Source organism: Myotis nattereri (genome assembly GCF_964212035.1).
Source record: "Myotis nattereri genome assembly, chromosome: 12".
Taxonomy (NCBI): Eukaryota; Metazoa; Chordata; class Mammalia; order Chiroptera; family Vespertilionidae; genus Myotis; species Myotis nattereri.
Window position 1 is genome coordinate 49,437,440 of NC_138087.1, and position 21,380 is coordinate 49,458,819.

At 43.3% G+C, this 21,380-nt stretch overlaps 1 protein-coding gene across 2 annotated transcripts in view; it reads right to left on the reverse strand.

Annotated features, from left to right (window-relative positions):
* The window catches only part of FRMD3 (FERM domain containing 3), a gene marked incomplete at its 5' end in the record, with an annotated part of 230,963 nt that overhangs the window by 64,923 nt on the left and 144,660 nt on the right, over positions 1-21,380 (reverse strand). For both annotated transcript variants that reach the window (XM_081102905.1, XM_081102904.1), the window contains 3 exons: positions 5,081-5,204; positions 11,143-11,240; positions 15,898-15,976. In XM_081102905.1, coding sequence (XP_080959031.1) covers positions 5,081-5,204; positions 11,143-11,240; positions 15,898-15,976 — 301 coding nt within the window. The remainder of the gene's footprint in view (positions 1-5,080; positions 5,205-11,142; positions 11,241-15,897; positions 15,977-21,380) is intronic.

Here is a 21,380-nt window from a genome sequence, read left to right on the forward strand (position 1 = left end):
ACAGCATGGCATTTTGTCACACTATTCAGAATAGCATGCAATTTAAAACTTATGAATTGTTTATTTCTGAAATTTTCCATTTAATATTTTTTGACCTTGATTGACTGTGGGAAACTAAAACTATGGAAAGTGAAACCGGGATAAATGGGGATTATTATACTTTCTCAAAACCATTTACCACCGATTGAACTTTGTGCATACTAGACCTGCTCTGCCATGTGTTTGGAACAGGAGTCAGAAAACTAGAACCCATGGGTCAACTCTGGCCCACCATCTGTTTTGTCAGTAAAGTTTTACTGAATCATAGCCCACTTATTTATGTATTGTCTATGTCTTTTTTTGCTCTACAAAAGCAGAACTGAGTAGCTGCAATAAAGGCCATATAGCCCCCCCAAAACCTTATTAACCACCCCTGATCTAGAATTATTCAGCCTCAGTGGATTTTACTGACATCTCTTCAATAATGTGAATCACACATCTCCCTCATTGTCTAGCTCACAGGATAGTATATTAAAAGGTCCAAAGCTGCCTCTATAAAATCTTTCTACATAAAACTCTATTATATACACCTGTTAAAATAGCCCAAATTCAGAACACTGAAAACACCAAATGCTGACAAAGATGTGGAGCAATAGAAATTCTCATTCATTGGAGGTGAGAATGCAAAATGGTACAGCCACTTTAGAAGACAGTTTGGTAGTTTCTTACAAAATATGCTCTATATAATCCAGAAATTGTTATCCTTGGTATGGTATTTGCCCAAAGGAGATGGATATATATATGCCCACACAAAAGCCTGCACATAGATGTTTATAATGGCCAAGGACCTATGTCTGAAGCTAATCCAAAAACCTAGGAGCAAACAAGATGTCCTTCAGGATGGTGAATGGACAAAAAATGTGCTACATCCAGACAATTGAATATTACGCAGCAGTAAAATGAGCTATCAATGAAAAGCCATGTAGGAATCTTAAATGCATATTACCTACGTGAAAGAGTCAATCTGTATGGACCCAACTGTACAACATTTTGAAAAAGGCAAAGCTATGGAGATAGTAAAAATATCACTGGTTGTCAGGGCTTGGTGAGGGTGGAGAATGATGAATAAGCAAATCACAGAGGATTTTTAGGGCAGCGAAAGTATTCTGTACGATACGATATTGGTAGATGCATGTAATTATACTATTGTCCAAACCCATAGAATATACAACATCAGGAGTGCACCCTAAGGTAAACTATGGACTCTGGGTGGTAATGATGTGTCCCTGTAGGTTCATCAGTTGTAACAAATGTACCATTCTGGTGGGAGAACGTTGATACTGGGGGAGGCTACACAGAGGGTATAGGGGAAATCTCTGTGCCTTCCACTGAATTTTGCTATGAATCTAAAACTGCTCTAAAAAATAAAGTCTATTTTTAAAAACTATCAGTTAATGATATTGTGGAGGCCACTAAGAGCTATTGACCAGCTGTTTCCAGTTTGCACCTTCTGGACAGCTCATATAATTGCAGTTCCTTGCTCTTGGGTAAGGCCATGTGACTATAGTAGTTAAGTGGAAGGGACATGTATCACTTCCAAGCTGAAGCAACAGCTTCCAAATCCCTCTTCCCTCGGGCTCAGCAACTGGCAAATTCAAGTTTGGGTCTCCCCCGCCCCACACACACACACCCTGCTAATATCTGGTGAACACACAAGAGAAAGAAATGTCTTTTTTTCCTAAACCTTTTGAGCTTTAGGGATTGTTTCCCCAGCAATATCTAGCTTTTCTTGACTGACACAGAGATGATCAATAAATTATATATTTGCAAAACTATGACTTCTCATTCTGACCCTCCTGTTCAGTCAAGGATACGGCACATTTAATGAAGCAAAGTTGACCCGGCCATGCATTTCTCTTTTGACTCAAAAATAAAAGGAGTCAGAGCACTCAGTGCATGGAAACTCTTAGTAAAATCTTGATCTTCTATTTCCAAGCTCCTCAACATTCCAAGGAGTCACTCTTTCACACTCTCCTCCCCTACAAGAGCCTCTTACTCGTGCCTCTCAAGCCATCTCTTTGTTCTAACTTCTAGCAGTGGGTAGCCTCCTGGGGAGGGGGGAGGGGGGAGGGTTCTCCTTCCTCCCTGATTGATTTTCTCCCAAGATTCGCAGCTCTTACCCCTTCCTCAGAGAACACAGAAGGAGACCGAGTCTAATCAAGTAAAAAAGGCTGCAGAAGGTTGTGAAACCCCACAGGTAAAAAAAATATATATTTCACTGTTAATCATCATTTCTGCTCATGTCTGAGCGTCTCTATTACCATCTCCTTTACTCAACTGGTTCAGAAATCAAGTAGAAGACAGGAGGTTATTTTTGGGGAGCACTCAACCCCCAACAAAGGCCAACTGGATGCTCTTAGGAAGTTTCTGTAACAACAGATCAATGATCACACATTACCCATTTGCTGTGTGTGGGGTCATGGGTGCTGTGACAACCGTGGAGAATAAGATGGTGACACCTTGATGCAGGCTCGTAATGCTCTCTTCCATTTGCAACTCCTTCCTGACACTGTCAGGTTGGCAGAGCAACCCAATTCCCACATGAGATCGACATTTTTATGACCTACAAAGGGCTTGCTGAACCCCCAGAGTGACCTGAGTCTCTACAGCAGGGTTCCAACCGATTCTAGAAAGCAACACCCCCTCCCCACCCCCGCCACCAAAACCATCAGCTTATTCTAGTCTTATCTCCCCATCCAAACCTAAAAGCACTCTGCTGCACCGATGCTGCAGGAAATGCAGGGCTACTTGGTTATTAGCAAAATGCATAGGAAAACACCCTCTGCAGTTCTCCTTGCAATGCCGCATGGTTTCTAGTTATTTCATCCCTCGGACACACAACTTTCACTTCTTTACAAAGGTTCACATGTGGATGTGACAAATGTGTAGTGACACAGAACGGCAGTTTTTATCAAGTGGTGGCATTTACTTCTGAGATCTAGTAAACCATGGTTGATTGGTGACCCCCTGTGTTCCCTAGGTGCACGATGACCACTTTCAGGGTTATCAACAAATTCAGATGCTGGCACAAGGGCCAATCTGCAGCTTCCTGGTTATGAAAAACAATCCAGCACCTTGATTCAGTCATTCACTCACGAAATCCAGTGGGTCACTACGTCATTCTGCAATGACTCTTGAGACACCCTTCAATGTTCTCTACGCCTGTTCTTTTTCAGGTCCATGACATCTCTTGCCTGGACAGCAGAAATGACTAACTGGTCCTCCTGCCCACCGTCTCACACTCTGATGCCAGTGCCATGGTGATCGCTGTGGAAAACCAGCATGGCTGCCAAACCACTAGTTAAACCACCTGGTGGCTTTACGCCTGCTCAGCACATGTGTGTTAGTTTCAGGTAACAGCAAGGCTCACGTCCTGACGGCTGCCAACAAGGCAAGTCCTTTAGAGACTCCAGGGTATGCTCTCTTCACCTTGGACTGGGAACAGCAAGAGCACCTACCGCATAGAGGTTGAGTGGGGTAATACAAATAAGACTCTTAGCACGGGTTTGGTCACCCAGTAAGTGCTCAATAAATGTTTGTAATTACCATATGTTCCAAGCACTGAAGGCCTTGCAAATTCTGATTACAACAGACCTTTCCATTCCATCTCCTACCAATCCACACACTGTGTGAGTCCTTTATCCAAAGGGTCTTACCCTGTGCTCACCAGACACTGCTGGCCACATACCCATCAACTGGATATTGGAACTTTATTTTTACCTTGAGCACGCTTATCCTCAAAATGTCAAAAGTAGTCAGAGTGTCATATGTTTTCAGCAAAGCTTTGCATTAGGAAACAATACTCTAAATTACCAATAGAGAAGATATGTTGCTTTCTTCAATGGGCACGATTTTTTTTATATCTAATCATCTTTATCTCTAAGAATAAAGGTCATGTTTTCTGAGGGGAAATATGCTGCCACCTTAATGCCCACATATTTGCTCTTCTCAGACTCACCAGAAGGGGGAGTGCCAGCATAAAGTAGGGAGTTCCAGCACTGCCTCACAGGGGACAATAGTTTGTTCCAGAATTCATAAACCAGTGACACTAAGGTTGTTTTGGTTTTTTTTAATAATTACCAGAGATCCAGAAGATAGAAGCCTCTCAGCTCTTGCAGCTCTTCATCAATACTTGTCATAGCACAGCCCAAGCTTGCTATGATTATCGTAACAAATATTTCTGTGACTTGCATGGACCTGAATTCTAGTTACAGACTAGAAAAACTGAGTTACCTGAATTCAAAATTGCCAATTATTCCTACACTTGCTACACTTCACCCCTGGTAGCCTATGCTAAGCAGAAGCATCACACAAAGCTTATGAGCACAGACTCTGGAGCCAGGCAGCCTAGGTTCAAATCCCGCCTCTGACACTTGCTAGCTGTGTGATCTTGAGTCAGATACTTAATCTCCCTGTAAAACTCCCTCGTCTATAAAATGGGAACAACCATGGCGCCTATCTCCTAGGTTGTTGTGAAGATTAAATGAGTTGATACATGGAACTATTTAGAAGAGTGTCGGACACAGAGGATACTATATGTGATTTTGCTACTCCTGCCATTACTACCCTGCTGAGCACTTGTTCTGGAGCATCGCAGACAAGGAAAAGAGGAGAGGGCACTGAATCTGTCGCCCTGAGAGCAGCTCAGCAAATGAAACCCTCTCAAGGGATTCTACTCTACATGGAGTCAAAGCTTCCAGCAATGATCACAGGAAGGGGAGAGGTAGTGGAAACCGCAAAAAAAAAATTACTGATTTACCCTACATTTCATTTTCAGAAACTCAGGGTGGATAAAACCCGTAAGAAAATATATGGCTCTAATAACTGCTGATGGTTCATAAACAGCGACCCAGGGGACCCCACACTATTGCGATTGTTATTAATAGAGGAGCTTGACAGTGCCCAGAAATACTGCTCTGACACCTGAAACAGTCTGCCCATACATTACAGACATTCTCACTTCACAACACGGCTTCCACACTCCCCACGGTAAGAATGCTTTCGCACCTCTACCATGTTTTCAAACGTACACCCCTATTACCTGAGTTCGCTTTTATGGATTTCTGCCATTTTTCTTTCCAGCTTCTGTGACTGCTTAGGGAAAATCTCAAACTCACTGATGTAATTCTCAGGATGCTCATCAGGATCGTAATCACCGAGCTCAGCTGTAAGCAGTAAAATGTAGAGAGAGAAAAAGATTAAAAACAACCACAGGGTGCACATGGGATGGCTCCTGCACCCACAAGAAGAGCTTGGAATAAGCTCACCCAATGAAATGTACTTGTACATATTTTTTAATAATTACCAGAAGCTTATATTCTAGTTCAGATCTAGCTGTGTGAGCTTGGGCACTCGCCAACCTCTTTGAGTCTCATTTCTTTATCTATACCAGTGATGGCGAACCTTTTGAGCTCGGTGTATCAGCATTTTGAAAAACCCTAACTTAACTCTGGTGCCATGTCACATATAGAAATTTTTTGATATTTGCAACCATAGTAAAACAAAGACTTATATTTTTTGATATTTATTTTATATATTTAAATGCCATTTAACAAAGAAAAATCAACCAAAAAAAATGAGTTCACATGTCACCTCTGACACGTGTGTCATAGGTTCGCCATCCCTGATCTACACAATAAATGGATTAGAGTCATTGTTTCTCAATGGGGCAAAATGCAGGCTAAACAATTCTTTGTTAGACCTCCCAAGGCATAGTAGGACATTTAGCATCCCTACCCTTCAGGTACTAAGTGCTAGTGACACAGGCAGTCATTGTGATGGCCAAAAATGCTTCCTCCAATATTTCCAAATGCCCCCGGGGTAGGAGGTGGTGTGCCACCTCTCACTGAAAACCACTGAACAGTCCCTCATGGTTCCTCTCAGAGCCAACTTTCCCTGAGTTCAGGAGTCCGCTGGCTGGAGCTGCCTGCTCTGATACATGTGTAGGTGTGGCTCATTCAATGACAAGTTATAAGATGAAGGCACCCAAGAGGATTGCACATAAAAATAAATGGATTGCTCTTAAAGAGTGTGTCTCAAAGTATGGATGAGCATACCAGATTAAGGCTGTTGCTGGATCCTAACGGAGGGCACCTGCAGAGGGTCTTTAAGTATAAAAAGAAATGCCTGCACCTCCCTGAGGGTCTAGAAGAGGATGGACCTGATGTGCATGGACTATAGCCTGGAGCAGCAAAGGTGATGCTCTGGCAGGGAATATATTCTACTGATTCCATGAGTTTGATACGGAATAAGCAAGGAAGGGCAAGTGTCTCAGGCAAAATGGCCCAGAAAGTAGATCAAAGATGGTGGGGAAATTGTATTAGAAAACTTGATCACCTACATGACTTTGAAATAGATTTTTAAAAACCAAGATGCCTTGAGCATGTCTGCAAAATCACATACAACTCTGTATTTTGTATCCTGTCCCTTCATTGTTGAATCATCTAATGACTGTAGGACAAAGCTGGAAGGAAAGCTAAGCTCATTAGAGGTTCTTAATAGTATTCAAATTACAGAGTTCTTAAAACAAGCTAAAATGTCTACCACATGAGGAAGAACTTTTAAAATAAGACCCAAAATACCATCAACCATTGGTGGGAAATTGATTAATTTGATTGTATCAACATTTTTAGTATTTCTACCCATTAAAGGACATCACAGTCAAAATAATAGATGACAAGTTGAAAGAATATATTTGCAAAATTGAATGCTAACAAGGGCTAATATCTAGAATTAAGAAGAAATCCCTACAAATCAATGAGAAAATGGGCAGGAAGACTAACAGGAAATTGGCTAAAGGATATAAACAGCCAGTTCACAATAGGGGAAACCCAAAGGGTGAGAATATGAAGACATGCTCAAACTCATCCATAATCAGAGCCATGCAACCCAAAACAACTAGGTATCATTTTACACCTGTAAGAGTAACAAAAATTTTAGGAAGTCAGGCAATTTTATATGCTGGCAGAGATATGAGGAAATGAAAATACTCGTACACTTCTGAAAGATTCTGGATACATGTAGCTCTTTTAGGGACCAGCTGGGAGTATTTAGTCAAATTTATTACCCAGCTATCCCACTTCAGGGCATATATTCTAGAAAAACTCTGGGTGCAAAAAAAGAATACGATGGCAACTTGAGTGTTCACTGTCAGTGGGAACAATAAGTAAAATAAGGATGATACACCCTTCTGGATACCTGTAGCTTTTAAAAAGCAACAAAATAGATGTATACCCAGCAACATAGTCTCCCCAAACAGTGTTCTGAGCATAAAAAGGAATAAAATGAGTTCTACAGTCTCATTTAATTTACAAAACTTTAAAGTGCATATATACTAAATAATACTAATCATTTTATAAGGTTGTATGCAAAGTCAAAGATATATGTGAACCTGGTTACTGTCGCTGGGAATGGAAATGGAAAATAATGGGAAAGGTTAATCAGTCAATCAAACATAAGAGGCCCAAAGGGATCAATGATAAGAATGGGTCATAAACTAATGATTAACTAACATAGTTCCCAAAGAAACACACCCACACATACAGACTCCCGTGAGCTCGCTATAGGCCTAAAATTTAGGAACTGGTATAACCCAATGCAGCCATTTTCCATAGGGAATGGGCCACTGATATGAAACTAGGTCTTCAGTGCAAATGCCAGCTTGCATAGTGGTTGTTTCAGGAGTGCACTGTTTGTGGGGGGTCCTTCTCTCTGGAGGAAAACTTGTGAGGAACAGTGGACTCAACACAGCCAACAAGTAGCCTGGAAAATGTGTGAAAACTAAGAGAAGAAATGCCATGGAACCTGCACAAGGTGCTGACCAGGTAAACGCCAACGCCTCCCTCACCACAGGGAGCTGACCAGGTAAACACCAACGCTTCCCTGCTTTCCTGTCCCTGACAGCTTGTCTTTAACTCTGACTTCACCTGAAGCAAAAGGCAGTTTATAAGCGATTAAGAGTTTCTAACTATTCAAATTTTGCTTTCCATACCAAGAGGAGTTGGGTAAACAGCCTATGGTTCTCTCTTCTACACAGACCTTGAGGGTCAAGTTGTGACAAATGATATACAACACATCGGATGGCTGAAACAGGTCTTAGATCATTTTTTAAGAGAATTAATGGTCTGAAAAAAGACAGAGTTGGAGCAGATCAGCGCGATCGGGTGATAGCAAATAGACAGGACAAGCCCAACAATGGCGTTTCCCTGGTGTGGAGAGGACTCATGGCAAAAGAACTTGAGATGCAGGATGTTACAGCGTCAGGGTCAACTTCTTCAGGAGCCTTCCCTGTCTGCCCTTGCTGGACTGGGGCCCAGCTGAGGTCATAGCAGAGAGATGTGTGGCTTTCTATTTAGCCCTTAACACATATCACAACTGTCTGTTTACTTGTCTGTCTCCTCCCACCTCACCCCCAGGGACTTTGTGTTACACTGCCTGCCACCTAGCAGCTGTTCTATAAATGTTCAGAGAACACAAAAACAAATAAGTGAATGAGGTAGGGAACCAACCACCCTTTCCCAAGAAGAAGAAGAAAGCTGATATTGGTACAATTAGTCAAGTGCCCTGCTTTAATTAACATATTTAGTGGAGAACCTACTGTGTGCCCAACACAGGGGTCCTACAGTGAAAAATCCACCCAGAGACCCTCGAGTAAAGGGGATGCATAATAAACTCCAAAACAACTTAACAGGGTCACTTCAGATCTAAGTGCTTAAAAGACAGCAAAATGGGTATGAGAAAGGATGATGTAATGATGGGCAGGAGGGAGGCTACTTCAGTAGTCCAGGAAGACTTCTCAGAGGAAGCGACATCTGAACTGAGGTCTGAATTTCTAGTAGGAGCCACAGACCCACAGGGGTTGAACACACCAGGCATAGGAGATAAGAACAAGAATCCTACCCTGTTGCTATTCCATAGAAGGAGCAGGAAAGATATTTTTACTGAGAAAGAATGGAACTAGGTCCCTAGGGTCCTGTGTGTTTGCTTTGTAATTTGTCTTTAACATGAAAGAAAATGTGTGGCATGTACTGAATATGCCCATTGTGTTCAGTACGTACAAGTGGCAAAACTCGGGGAGGCTGCCTGGTTTTTATACCCTCAGAATATACAGAAGCTAAAAGCATGCTCCTTCAAAGAGTGTTGGCAAGTGAAATAAACCAATCAGGGAAAGACAAATACCATGTGATCTTACTAACATGTGGAATCTAATGAACAAAATAAACAGAAGGACAATATAGAACCAGAGGCACGGATACATGGAACAGACTGACAAATGTCAGAGGGGAGAGGCTGTGGGGCGGACTGTTAAAGAAGGTGAAGGGATTAGCTAAAGAACATATATCCATAGCCCATGGACACAGACAATAGTGCGGGGAGGGCCCGGGGAGGGATTGGGGAAGATGGACATCTGCAATAGTGTCAACAATAAAAAATTTAAATTAATAAAAAAAAGAGCATTGGCAAATGAGAAGCCAATGAAAAGTCACATGGCCTCACCTTCTAATCCTTTACTCTACTTTCCCTATTGCTCTCCATAAGCATAAGCAGTTCCTACAAAGCAGATCTTTATCTGCATTTGCAACGATCTCTAGAGCTGCTGAAGAATGGCTCCAGCACCACAGAACTTTATGGATCTGCTTTTACTGGACTCGCTATAAATGGCCCGTGGACACCACTGCATTTTTTTTTAGCTGAAAAATCCTTTGGAGGTCAGCAGTCCATTTGCAACTCTACTCTCTCGACAGCATCTGTGTGTGGTCAGTGAGGATACGTCAAGACAACAAGGGCCCGCATCATCTGGATGGAGCCTTTGTGACTTTATCTCAAACATAAAAAGGATGGAGAGTCTCCCATTACAGACCCATATTGAGTTTGCCCTTGGAGAACTGACCATTATTCACTCATGCCTAGCCGCGTTCTGAAATCCTCACGTGTGGGTTTGCTGCTTGGATTAGTATCGATCCACGTCTCCCTTCGAGAACACAGTGCTCCCTGACTAGGAACTTGCCGTCCACAGGGAAGGGGGAGAACTATGGGTTTCCACCTCCTTAGCTCGGATGTAAGAGAGGAGGCTTTCAGAAGCACGTGTCCCACCTCTGGGCAGACGCAAGGACCTTTCCCATCACAGTATCACTGTCGTTCTGACTTTAAATGTGACTATCCCCAAGGGTGTCAACACCTCTGCCAAAATCTGCTGAGCATCACTAGTTTGCTCCCCGGGGAAGGGGAGCATCAGCACAGACACATCCTTTAGAATTCCCAGAGGGCACACACCTCACAAGATCATTTCCCAGCACAGAGCATCCCTCAGGGACAGCTCTGCCTATCACAACCTCGGGAGAAGGATGGGTCTCTCTCTCCAACTGTGAGTGGAGCTTGGAATTGTGATCAGCAGATGACTGTCAGGATCCACGTATTGTTCCAGGCCCTTTGTAAGGGTGACATGCTCACTGGGTCCCTGTCTCTCTCCCCCTCCCTCCCTTCCCTTCTCCGATAAACATGTCATTAGCATTCATGCTACAAATGGCTGGATCACCCGAGTCCTGCTGAACATCCCCTGCCACCAGCTGCCTCCCGACAGAACACCTGAGTCACACAACAGCCTGTGGGCCTGGCCTCCCCTCACCACCCTGCGTGGCTGGAGAAGCTGAAGAATTAGATACAGTGCACGTGTACCCATATGCATGAATGAATGCACACATATATGTTCGGACATTTCACTCCAATGTTTGAATTTACATCTATCTTCCTGGACACAGTTTCTCCTCGGTGTACCCATTCAGCCCTACAGCGGGTGGTCAGCGCTTGGCACTCTGAGCACAGAACACCCACAATCCTTCAGGGCTTCTCATAACGTCCCACATTCTGAGCTCTGCCATGGGCCTTGAGGACCCTTTGTTTTTGCAGAGGCCCCTGTGACCACCACAGCCCGACCTTCCACCAGCCCCTGCTGGCTTGAGAGGAAAGATGACCAGGGGCTCTGGTGCCGAGTACCCAGCCCTGCCTGGCTCCAAACCATGGACACCAGCAGGACAGGCGCGGGGCCGGGGGTGGGGTGAGGGGGACCTCTGAGCAGCCGAATCTCTATAGTCCAGTTCAACTTACCTTGAATGATGCATGCACCCAGGTAGGCGGCATCTGAGAAGGAGCAGAGTAGTCGACCGTGGAAAATATCTCTCTTAATTTGCAGGTACAAAAGGTACCTGCAATACAAAGGAAAGAGTCCCCCTCAGTGTCAGTGATTGCTCATGTTCTATCCACCTGTATCAGCAGCGCCTTCCGCAGCCCCAGGAGCGGCTGAGGCATGCCCGCCCCTTGGGGGGCCAGCGCAGAAAATGGAGGGGCCCTCAGAATTCAGAGAACAGCCCAGTGTCTGTGGCAGCTTCCAAAGCTGGGGGGCTGGCCCTCTTCCAAGAGACATGAGAAGGACCAAGGAAAGCCAGAGGGTCAGCAGCCACTGTTCCTGGCAGGAGGTCCCACAGGATGACACCCACCGGTACATGCTTCCCACGTTCTGTGTGAAAGTCAGGAAATGGATGAACTCAGTACACGGAAACCAGTCTCCAGGACACAGACTCAACAGCAATCCATCTCAAGATGACTTTGTTATGAGGCCAGAAAGCAAATTAATTCATAACTGGAGCTGTCACCTATTTAGTGTCCTCTCCCCTCTGCCGGGACAGCAAACTCAGATGGCTGCAGAGCCAGGCAAACCTGATAAGGACTGAAAGGAGCTGGCATAAGGGGGCCAGGGAAGCAGAATGGAGAGCGCTGGCCCCATGAAGGGGTCAGCCGCCGCACAGTTCCAGCCTGATGCTACTGCACAGAAAACAGGCCAAATGCATCCAGCTTTTCAGGAAATCAGGAGATGGATTTAGAAATTGTGAACCAAAAGGGGCCCCCTTGGCAAACATGACAACTCAGTAACTGAAAGTGACCACACGAGGTGTTCTGATCATAAGAAACTCCTAACTGAACGGGTTATGGGGGAGGTCACATTCCAAGGCCTATGTGGTAGATTAGACTCTACCTTGATCCATTGCTTTTGTGCATCTAGAATAACAAACTTAAAATGTCAGAGTGCTCTCTTCTCCAGACCTCCAGAGGTAAACACTGGTGAGGGGGGAAACGAGGCCAACATTCCTCATTATTCTCTTTACCCACGTACCTCTGTAAATTATGTAGGCTAACGGTGAACTGTCCTGCACCCACCACGTAAAGGAAGCGTGTATCCCTCCGTTTTACTTTTTATCCGTCCTAGAGATTCCCTGCTTTGCTTCCTTCCGCCTCCTCCATCTGCAACCGTTGGATTTCATGCAAACCTTTCCTACGTCTTCTCCTTTGATCCTAGTGTATAAAATAAACTGCTATTCCCCGGGGGCACTATCTCATTCCCTTGAGGAGACATTGCTTCTGGGACTAGCCCTCAAAATCATGGCTCATCATACACTCTTTAGGCCTTCCTTTAGGTTTAGAATTTCTTTCACTGAAAAAGTAAAACCCTTTGAATTTTAAACGTTGCAACAAATTCTGTTTTTAAAATTACTGGGGCACCAAACAGGAAAAAAAATACACTTGCGCCCAATTCAGCCAGAGGAGAGGGACACACCAGCATTATTCAGAGTAGCTAAAAAGTGGGAAAGCCCAATGCCCATCAACTGATGAAAAGGTAAAAGGCACGTGAATGCCATGGGATATAATTCAACCACATAAGGAATGAAGTACTGATTCATGCACAACAGGGATGAACCTTGGAAATATGACACTAAGTGCAAAGAAGCCAGTCACAGAACGCTACATATTATGGTTCTATTTATATGAAATGTCTTGAATAGGCAAATCTTTAGAGGCAGAAAGTGGATTAGTGGCTGCCAGGGAATGACTGCTGGGCTATGGGGTTTCCTACTGGGGTGATAAAAATACTCTGGCATTAGATTGTGGTGATGGTGGCACAAGGTTGTGATCATATCAAACCCATTTAAGTGTGCACTGTAATATTTGCCAAAAGAAATGAATACTTTTGAAAATCCAAATTGCCTTAGAATAGTGATTCTCAAATGTTGATATGCTGCAGGGCTATGAAAATAGAGACTGCTGGGCCCCAGTTCCCAGGTGGTGCTGCTGGTGCGAGGCCTCACTCCGCAAGGTCGCAACGTACTAGAAATTGATCAAATCTTTCCTCTTTTAAAAAAGAAGGTGAACTACCGGGGCACCTGCCGAAAGTTTCTTTTCTACCTGCTAAACGTGTGCACTGAACAGAAAGCAGTCCTTGCCACTTTGTGTGATAAGTTTAGCGTAAAAGAGAGTTTCCAATAACTATTTCCTGATGAATGAGGGGTCTGGGCTCTAATCCTGTAAATTAGAAATCCAGTTGGACAAAAGCTTCCCGAGAAAGGAAAAAATCAGCTTTCACAACATCGGAGCCTGGGTGCTGGCTCCTATCCGTCATCTCCAGAGATAATCATGGATTACTGTGGATTCAACATAATCCACTGAGCCTTCAAAATGGCTGCAGGCTCAGGTGCTCATTGTTTAAATACAATAACCACTAAAATAATAATGATGATGCCTCTTCCTTTAGCATCACATCTGCAGAATGAAGGGATTATGCACCCAAAGGATCTGGGCCTCCATTATTGTGCCCCCATTAATGACATTGCTTCTCTCCCTGGCCTGAATTTAAACATGGTTCTGACTAAAACATTAAAACCAATATACTTTGATGATATCTAATCGTATACAGCATTTACCAAAAAAAAAAGGGGGGGGGGACTGTAAGATGACAGCATCAATGGAGAGTTTGAGAATGAAAAATGATTTCAAAAGTCTTTTGTGTATTGTGGTTTTCCTCTTTTAAATCTTCCCTTTCCCCCAGTGTTTCTTTACCCCTAAGCATGGTCATAAATGTGATCTTAACATCTCCTATATTAAATTCATCTTAAATTTTAGATTAATCTTACAATAAAATAATTTATCAAACAAGAAAAACCTAACTCCTTCAAGATAGGGTTTAAACCATAAGCGCCTGGGCATTGCACAGTTTTTAGATTCATTTTCAATACTAAGGACCATAATGACTAAGAAAAGCTCATCTCCACTGTTCAAGGACTGAGCATCATCTTAATTTCCTTCAGAGACATAAAAATGTTCACAATTTTCCATTACTCAGACTTTAGCTGTTCAAGCAAATGCCTGTAAATGCTAGCAAATTTAATTGAGAGGGATTTAACTCAAGTTATTAGCTAAAACTTTATTCTCTTTTACTTTCAAACGGGACTTTTCTCAACCACAAAAGATCTATTCTTAATTTCTATTATGACACTATCAGTTTTTGTCCTCCACACAAGATTATAGAGAACATAAATGACAAAAGTGAGCCATTTGGGCCCCTGGTGGTTCTTCCTAATTATACTGTTAGCACCACCCAGAGAGCAAGACAAGTCTCTCTCTCTCTCTCTCTCTCTCTCTCTCTCTCTCTCTCTCTCTCTCTCTGGAAGCTCAGAAGCTCCTGTTCCCTGGGCTATAGAAAAAGTGGGAACTGAAGAACTTATCAAATAAATGAATAAATTTTTGAGCCATGAGCAGGCAAAATATGGCATGAGTCCATTTACATGAAATGTCTAGAACAGGTAAATCCATGGAGACAGCAAGTAGATTAGTGGTTTCCAGGGGCTGGAAGAGAGGAGACTGAGTACTGGCTGCTAGTAGGTGCAGTGTTTCCTTTGGGGTGGTGAGAAAATGTTCTGGAACTCTCCAGTGGTGATGGTTGCCTAACATTGTGAATGTGCTTAATGCCAATGAATTGTGCACTTCAAAATGGTGAAATTCATTTATGTTATATGAATTTTACCTCAATTAAAAAAGACGCACACACAGCAGGTCAGATTACAAAATCCGAACCACCACTTATAATGTCCATTACCTATGTATTTCTCCTTTCCACACCTGTCCCTGCCCCCGCCCCCAAGCACAACCCTCACTGAATGACTGTGTACTAGTTCATAATAGAGAAGAAACCATCTGCGCCCTCAGTGCCACTATGGTCAAGCTCTACCAGGCATTCGCGGATAATGAGAAAGCTACATATCCAAGAACCCAGCACATCCCCTGCAAATGAGGATCAGCTAAGGGCACTTGTTTCTCTGTTGCATTCGTACCTGCACCTGCGGAGGTTATTCTGAGAGATAATTATGCAGAGTGATTCCTGCGGTCACCAAATCAGAGCCTCATCAAGAACTTAACACAGAATGGCTCTTCCCCCTCCACTGAATAGGCCCCTCTGGGACCTGATCAGCTGCACTGGCCCAGGCTGTTCACGGAAGCAAAACCCCCAGAATGTGGCCTCAGCATGGGGGAGGCCTGAGAATCGGAATATTCAGAGAGGTGGGCTGAGAAGAGTCTACAGGGAGAGGGAAGCCGGCCCCACCGTCAGTCATTTAGTGAGCGGAATGCAGGATGGCCAACAGTCCATTCTATCAAGTGGTCTCTTCCCTCCCAGAAAAGCTGTGATCCAGAAGATAGGCGCTCGGAGCTTCACTCACTATGAATTTACCCATATCCTAAAGACCGTCATCTTCTATCTATTTTTAGCACCCTACTGTCAGATGTTTGCAGGGAGTACCTCCTCCTTATAACCGCTGCTTTTCTGTGCACTTAATTACACACCCCATGACAAGTGTTTGAAAAATCCTGAGACAATTAAGTGCAAGAGAAACATTCCAAGCCATGATGCCGAGCTGAGCGCCCACATTGTTGGTACTTCCAGCCTGGAGGACTCGAAGGACCTGGATGGTTTGTGGGAGGCCGGGGGGGGGGGGGGGGAGGAAGGGTTATGTTAAACATAAAACAAATGAAAAATACCTTGTGAGCTCTTCTTTAATCTTCAGGGGTTCATGTGGGTAGAATTTCACTCTAAAGCACATGGTGTATGGTGGATGAGCTGAAACATCATAAAAAAAAAAAAGGCATGAGAAAGGCAGCAAAACACCATGAACTCAAACATTCATAGGAAAGTCAGCCGTGAGGCCTTGCAGCCCAGCCTGGGGATGGGGTAGGGGAGAGGGTGATTTTCTGGATGAAGCAGGGTATCATAGCCAAGAAAACAAGGCCATAGTGACAGCCAAACTCAAAACTCCACAGGATGCCCAAACCGAATGCAGGGGGGGGTCATAAATGTGATCTTAACTTCTCCTGTAGCACTCTAGTCCCTAGCACATCTGTCCGCTTCACAGCGCCCCTCCCCTCCTTCATTCTCTCTGGGTCAAAGCTTCAGAGAACATTTCTGACTCTCCCCACCCCCTTGTGAGAAATTGCCCATAAGCACTACTTAGGTTTTTGGCCAAGCCCGTGAGGTAGAAAGATGACACTGCACATGACCAGTTTTCCCAAAGCGATGGTGCCTTTGAACTAAAACTGAGATTTTTAAAATGGAATCAGCCACGCACAGATCCTTCTTTGTATATTTTTCATAATAGTTTAGTGTTATCTATTTATGAGGCAGTCGCTTGTATGAAAATACTTTTTTACCTTCCTGATTTGTCTGAATCAAGATAAGTACTAAGCAGACTGAAATTCTGGTTGATATCCATGATTCTGGAATGTTCTAATTGCATTAAATACCCAGAACTCAATGACCAGCTAAGGGGATTCGATGGAATTTCTGACACTTTTAATTATAAGGCCACCGTTGACTGGCAATGTTAACCTAATAAATACACACAAGTACAGTAAGATGCATGTGATGGTTAGTATTTCTATTTCTGCAGATCTGACATTCCCACTCATGTCTCGCTTTTGTCTCAGAGTGGCTACTTGGCATCAGCTCTGAGTCTACATCAATGAAACAGCATCCATTCTCCCCCAAATCCTCTCTCATTATAAGCAGGGGTTAAATCACCAGCCAACTCTACAATATCTGGGCTCTTCTGAATGCAGGCAAATTCTTTATGTAGAAAGGACTATTAGCATCAAATATGAATGTATAATGAGGATAGTTTAAAAGGGAAAATAAATCTTAAAAATAATTAGAAAGAAAGCATCTGCCAGACAGGAATACAGCAGTATCTTTCTGACTATCTCAGCAGAGAGAAACAAATTAAAAATATACACACACATTGCCCTGGCCAGTATGCTAAATGGTTAGAGCACTGGCCTGCACACCAAAGGGTCACAGGTTCAATTCCCAGTCAAGGGCATGTACCTGGGTTGCAGGTTCAATACCTGGCCCTGGTTGGGGCATGTGCAAAAGACAACCCATTGATGTGTCTCTCTCACATCTATGGATTTTTTCTCTCTCTCACCCCTCTCTCCCTTCCACTCTTTCTAAAAATCAATGGGAAAAATATCCTCAGGTGAGGTTTAATAAAATACACACACACACACACATGCACGCACACATGCACGCACACATGCACACACACTTATGTTAGAGCTCTCCATTCAATGTTCTCCTTCCCCACTGGGAACTAGCAAACTTCTGAGTTGGATGCTCCTAACCCAATCCCGTGTTCCCTAGATTTAAGAAAGGAAACATTTTCTGGAACATGAGGAGAAAATGAGCACCTCCTATACAGCAACAAAACAAAGAAGAAAATACAACTGATTCTTAAATCATTCATCTTTCATGATATCTAGAAATTCTGTTTTGACTTAAAATATTTTATCTTTACACATTTCCAAGATTTATTTTAAATTGTTTAAACAATCACTCTAAAGCAGTGGTTCTCAACCTGTGGGTCGCGACCCCTTTGGCAGTCGAAAAACCCTTTCACAGGGGTTGCCTAAGACCATCTCGTATGTATATCAGATATTTACATTACGATTCATAACAGTAGCAACATTACAGTTATGAAGTAGCAACGAAAATAATTTTATGGTTGGGTCACAACATGAGGAACTGTATTTAAAGGGCCAGAAGATTGAGAACCACTGCTCTAAAGAATTAAAACTAATGATCATTTTATTATAAAATCCATGGATTGTCCTTAACAGAAAGATCAAAAGTTTTTATAAGAACAACAGAGCAAAAAATGGAAATAACTAAGAAAGTTTTCTCCTTCCTTCCTTTCATTAAAGTCCTCAAAATTAATCCATGATTAAGCCCAACCAATGAAGATGATGGATGGATGGATGGTGATGGATGGATGGATGGATGGTGATGGATAGATAAGCCAACCCCTTTCACTTTCCGCCACTCAGGTCCCCACCCACCTCAAACTCTCCACCACTGTTAGTAACTTCATCTACATTCTCCCACCCCTTTTACACCTTCACCCAAATAGATGCGAACATGATTACATATGTGAGAGGTTTTTTTATAATTTAGTCTCACAAAACAAGATCATACTACAGATGTTTCTCTTGCTTTTCTCACTTAATTCTATGTTCTCCCCACCCCTCCAGGATGGTAGATATAGATCTATAATAACTGCATAATCACACTATGGAGAGACCAGAATTTACTCCACTACTTCCACTCTTCTCTTTTATCATCATTCAGGTTATTTCCATATTTTTGCAATTCAAACAATATATACACATGTATATATTTATAAAAAGATATATGTATATTTTTTATATTTTTACATATTTAAAGTGTTACATCCTACATAATAAAAGGATAATATGCAAATCAACCAAACGATAGAATGACCAGTCGCTATGACACACACAGACCACCAGGGGGCAGACGCTTAATGCAGGAGCTGCACCCTGGTGGTCAGTGCGCTCCCACAGGGGGAGCATAGCTCAGCCAAAAGCCGGGCTCCAGTGGAGGTGGCAGGAGCAGCAGGCGGACATCCCCAGAGGGGTCCTGAACTGTGAGAGGCACAGGATGGGCTGAGGGACCCCCCCCCTCACCCCAGTGCACAAATGCCGTGCACCGGGCCTCTAGTATATTTATAAAAGAACATATTCACAGGGGTATATGTATTTATATAATTGTGCACATATCATTAAATACTTGTATTTTTATTTCTATAACACAGCCTCCCAAAATTTGAACTGTTGAGTCAGCAGATATGAGAAAATATCTTAGAGAAAACAGAAAAATGAAAGCGAACTTAAGGTAAATTGGGGAAAGTAGGACCACAGAAGATGGTCCCATACTAGAGCTGTCATTCTTTTCTCCTACCTAGTCAGCAGATCTTTTTATCGTGCCCTGGGCTGGCTTTCATAGTTATCTGAGTTCATTAGATACAAATCAGGACTCACACTCATTCCAAGGGATCAAGCTGTGAGGCTCACAGGCAGCACCCCCAGGCAACCATCTTTGAGAACCCCTGATGGTAGGAAGTCCTTCCACCCAGTCATCCTCGTTCCAGGACCTAAAGCTCCACATGGCTTAATGCTTCTCCTACACACAGAGCCCTTCCATCACTTGAAGAGCGTGCTATGGTCCTTCCGAGTCTTCTCTAAAATAAACAGCCCCAGTTCTTTTAACTGTTCCTCAGGTGAAGCAGTTTGAATGGCCTGGGTTTGTTCCTGTCTACTCTGTGTTTCCTGGAGCATGGGGTCCCAGGGGTTGCCACATCTGCTCAGATGAGGCGACCATCACCAGCATCACTTTGAACATAATTGTTGCTTCCCCCAAGCAGCCTCATCTCATTATCAATTCACTCTGAGTTTACAATAGACAAACTTGCCATATAGGCTGTTGCTAAGTCTTACATAAAAAGTCACTAAGTTCCTGACCTCTCCCTCCATTCTCTAGGACAGTGATGGCGAACCTATGACACGCGTGTCAGAGGTGACACGCGAACTCATTTTTTTGGTTGATTTTTCTTTGTGAAATGGCATTTCAATATATAAAATAAATACCAAAAATATAAATCTTTGTTTTACTATGGTTGCAAATATCAAAAAATTTCTATATGTGACACAGCACCAGAGTTAAGTTAGGGTTTTTCAAAATGCTGACGCGCCGAGCTCAAAAGGTGCGCCATCACTGCTCTAGGATGTGATGGTAGCAGATAGTAATACAAGGTACTAGTGATACACTCACAGGCACAGGCCACACTATTTAAATGTGAGCTTTTGTTTTGTGGGGACCAACACTCCTATCTGAAGATGAGAAGGAAAGGGGGGGGTAGGAAATGGGAGGAAGGGGATGGAGAAGACCAAATTCAATTCAGCAACTCCACAGCTGAAAAACATTTTACTCAGCTATGTAAGTGCCAAAAATTAGAATACCACCGAGTAGCAAAGAAGGAAAAAATCCACTTAAAAATGCCAGGAGCACATAATTGCACAGAAAATGGCAGGGGTTCTTTCTAACAGCCCTCCCTTACCTGCCAGATAGGGCTGAGGAGGCCAAGTGTCTCCATAGGGCAGCTCAGGGGCCCTGTTCTGCGTCAGCAGATCCGGGGGTATAATCATTTGGGTAGTTTGTTACCAGTGAGAACACAGGGAGAAGAACAGGCATTTGTAAAGCAGAGACAGGCTTTCTCATCTGCACTTTGAGACCTTGCCCAGAAATGGGGGTGGGGATGCCAAAGGATTAGGTAAACAGGCTCCCAGGCAAAAATGAAAAAAATAAAAAACTTTCTATTATTAACCAACAAACATCCTCAAGTCTTTGTAGAAACAAATAGGACATTTTTTGCAAATAAAATATTACTTAGCAGCTTTTCTTAAAATGCGGAGGTCTTCCCCCAATCACTGTAAATAACTACAGAAAAAAAACAATTTCAGGAATAGACATATAAAATCACAATCTCTCTCATATACATTCTGGCCAATAGCTATGACAAACATCCCTGAACTCCTTTAAACAGTAGTTGAAACATAGAGCCTGGGGCTCTAGCAGATGTTAGGCAATTCCTATACCTGGAATCTCAATCTCTCTCTCTCTCTCTCTCTCTCTCTCTCTCTCTCTCTCTCTCTCTCTCTCTCTCTCTCTCGGGCCTCCCTCATCTGGAACCCTATTTAAAAAAAGTGACCCATTTGTCAGGCTTTAAGACTCTGAAGAAACACTGCAAAGGGTCTGGTGTTGCAGAGAAGGACCACGAACACCCTGCAAAGAAGCTAACTTTCCAAAGGACCCCAAGTAGGCATCAGGGCTCCTGGCTTTTTACCAACAACTGATACCTTTTGATTCCTCACTGAATGAACAGTGTCCCTCCCATGCCTTTCTGGGGACTTCAGCATGAGAAACGAGGGACACACCACATGTCTTCACTGATGAAACTGCTCAGGCACACAAACTCTTTCTGCACATGTGCAAAAGGACACTTGGACACCAAAAGGACAGACACTCCTCACTCATTCAATGAACTGTCACTCTTGGGATGTGTTCAAATGAACCAGCCACAGAGAACTGCTCTCATAAGGACTGCTCTCCTACT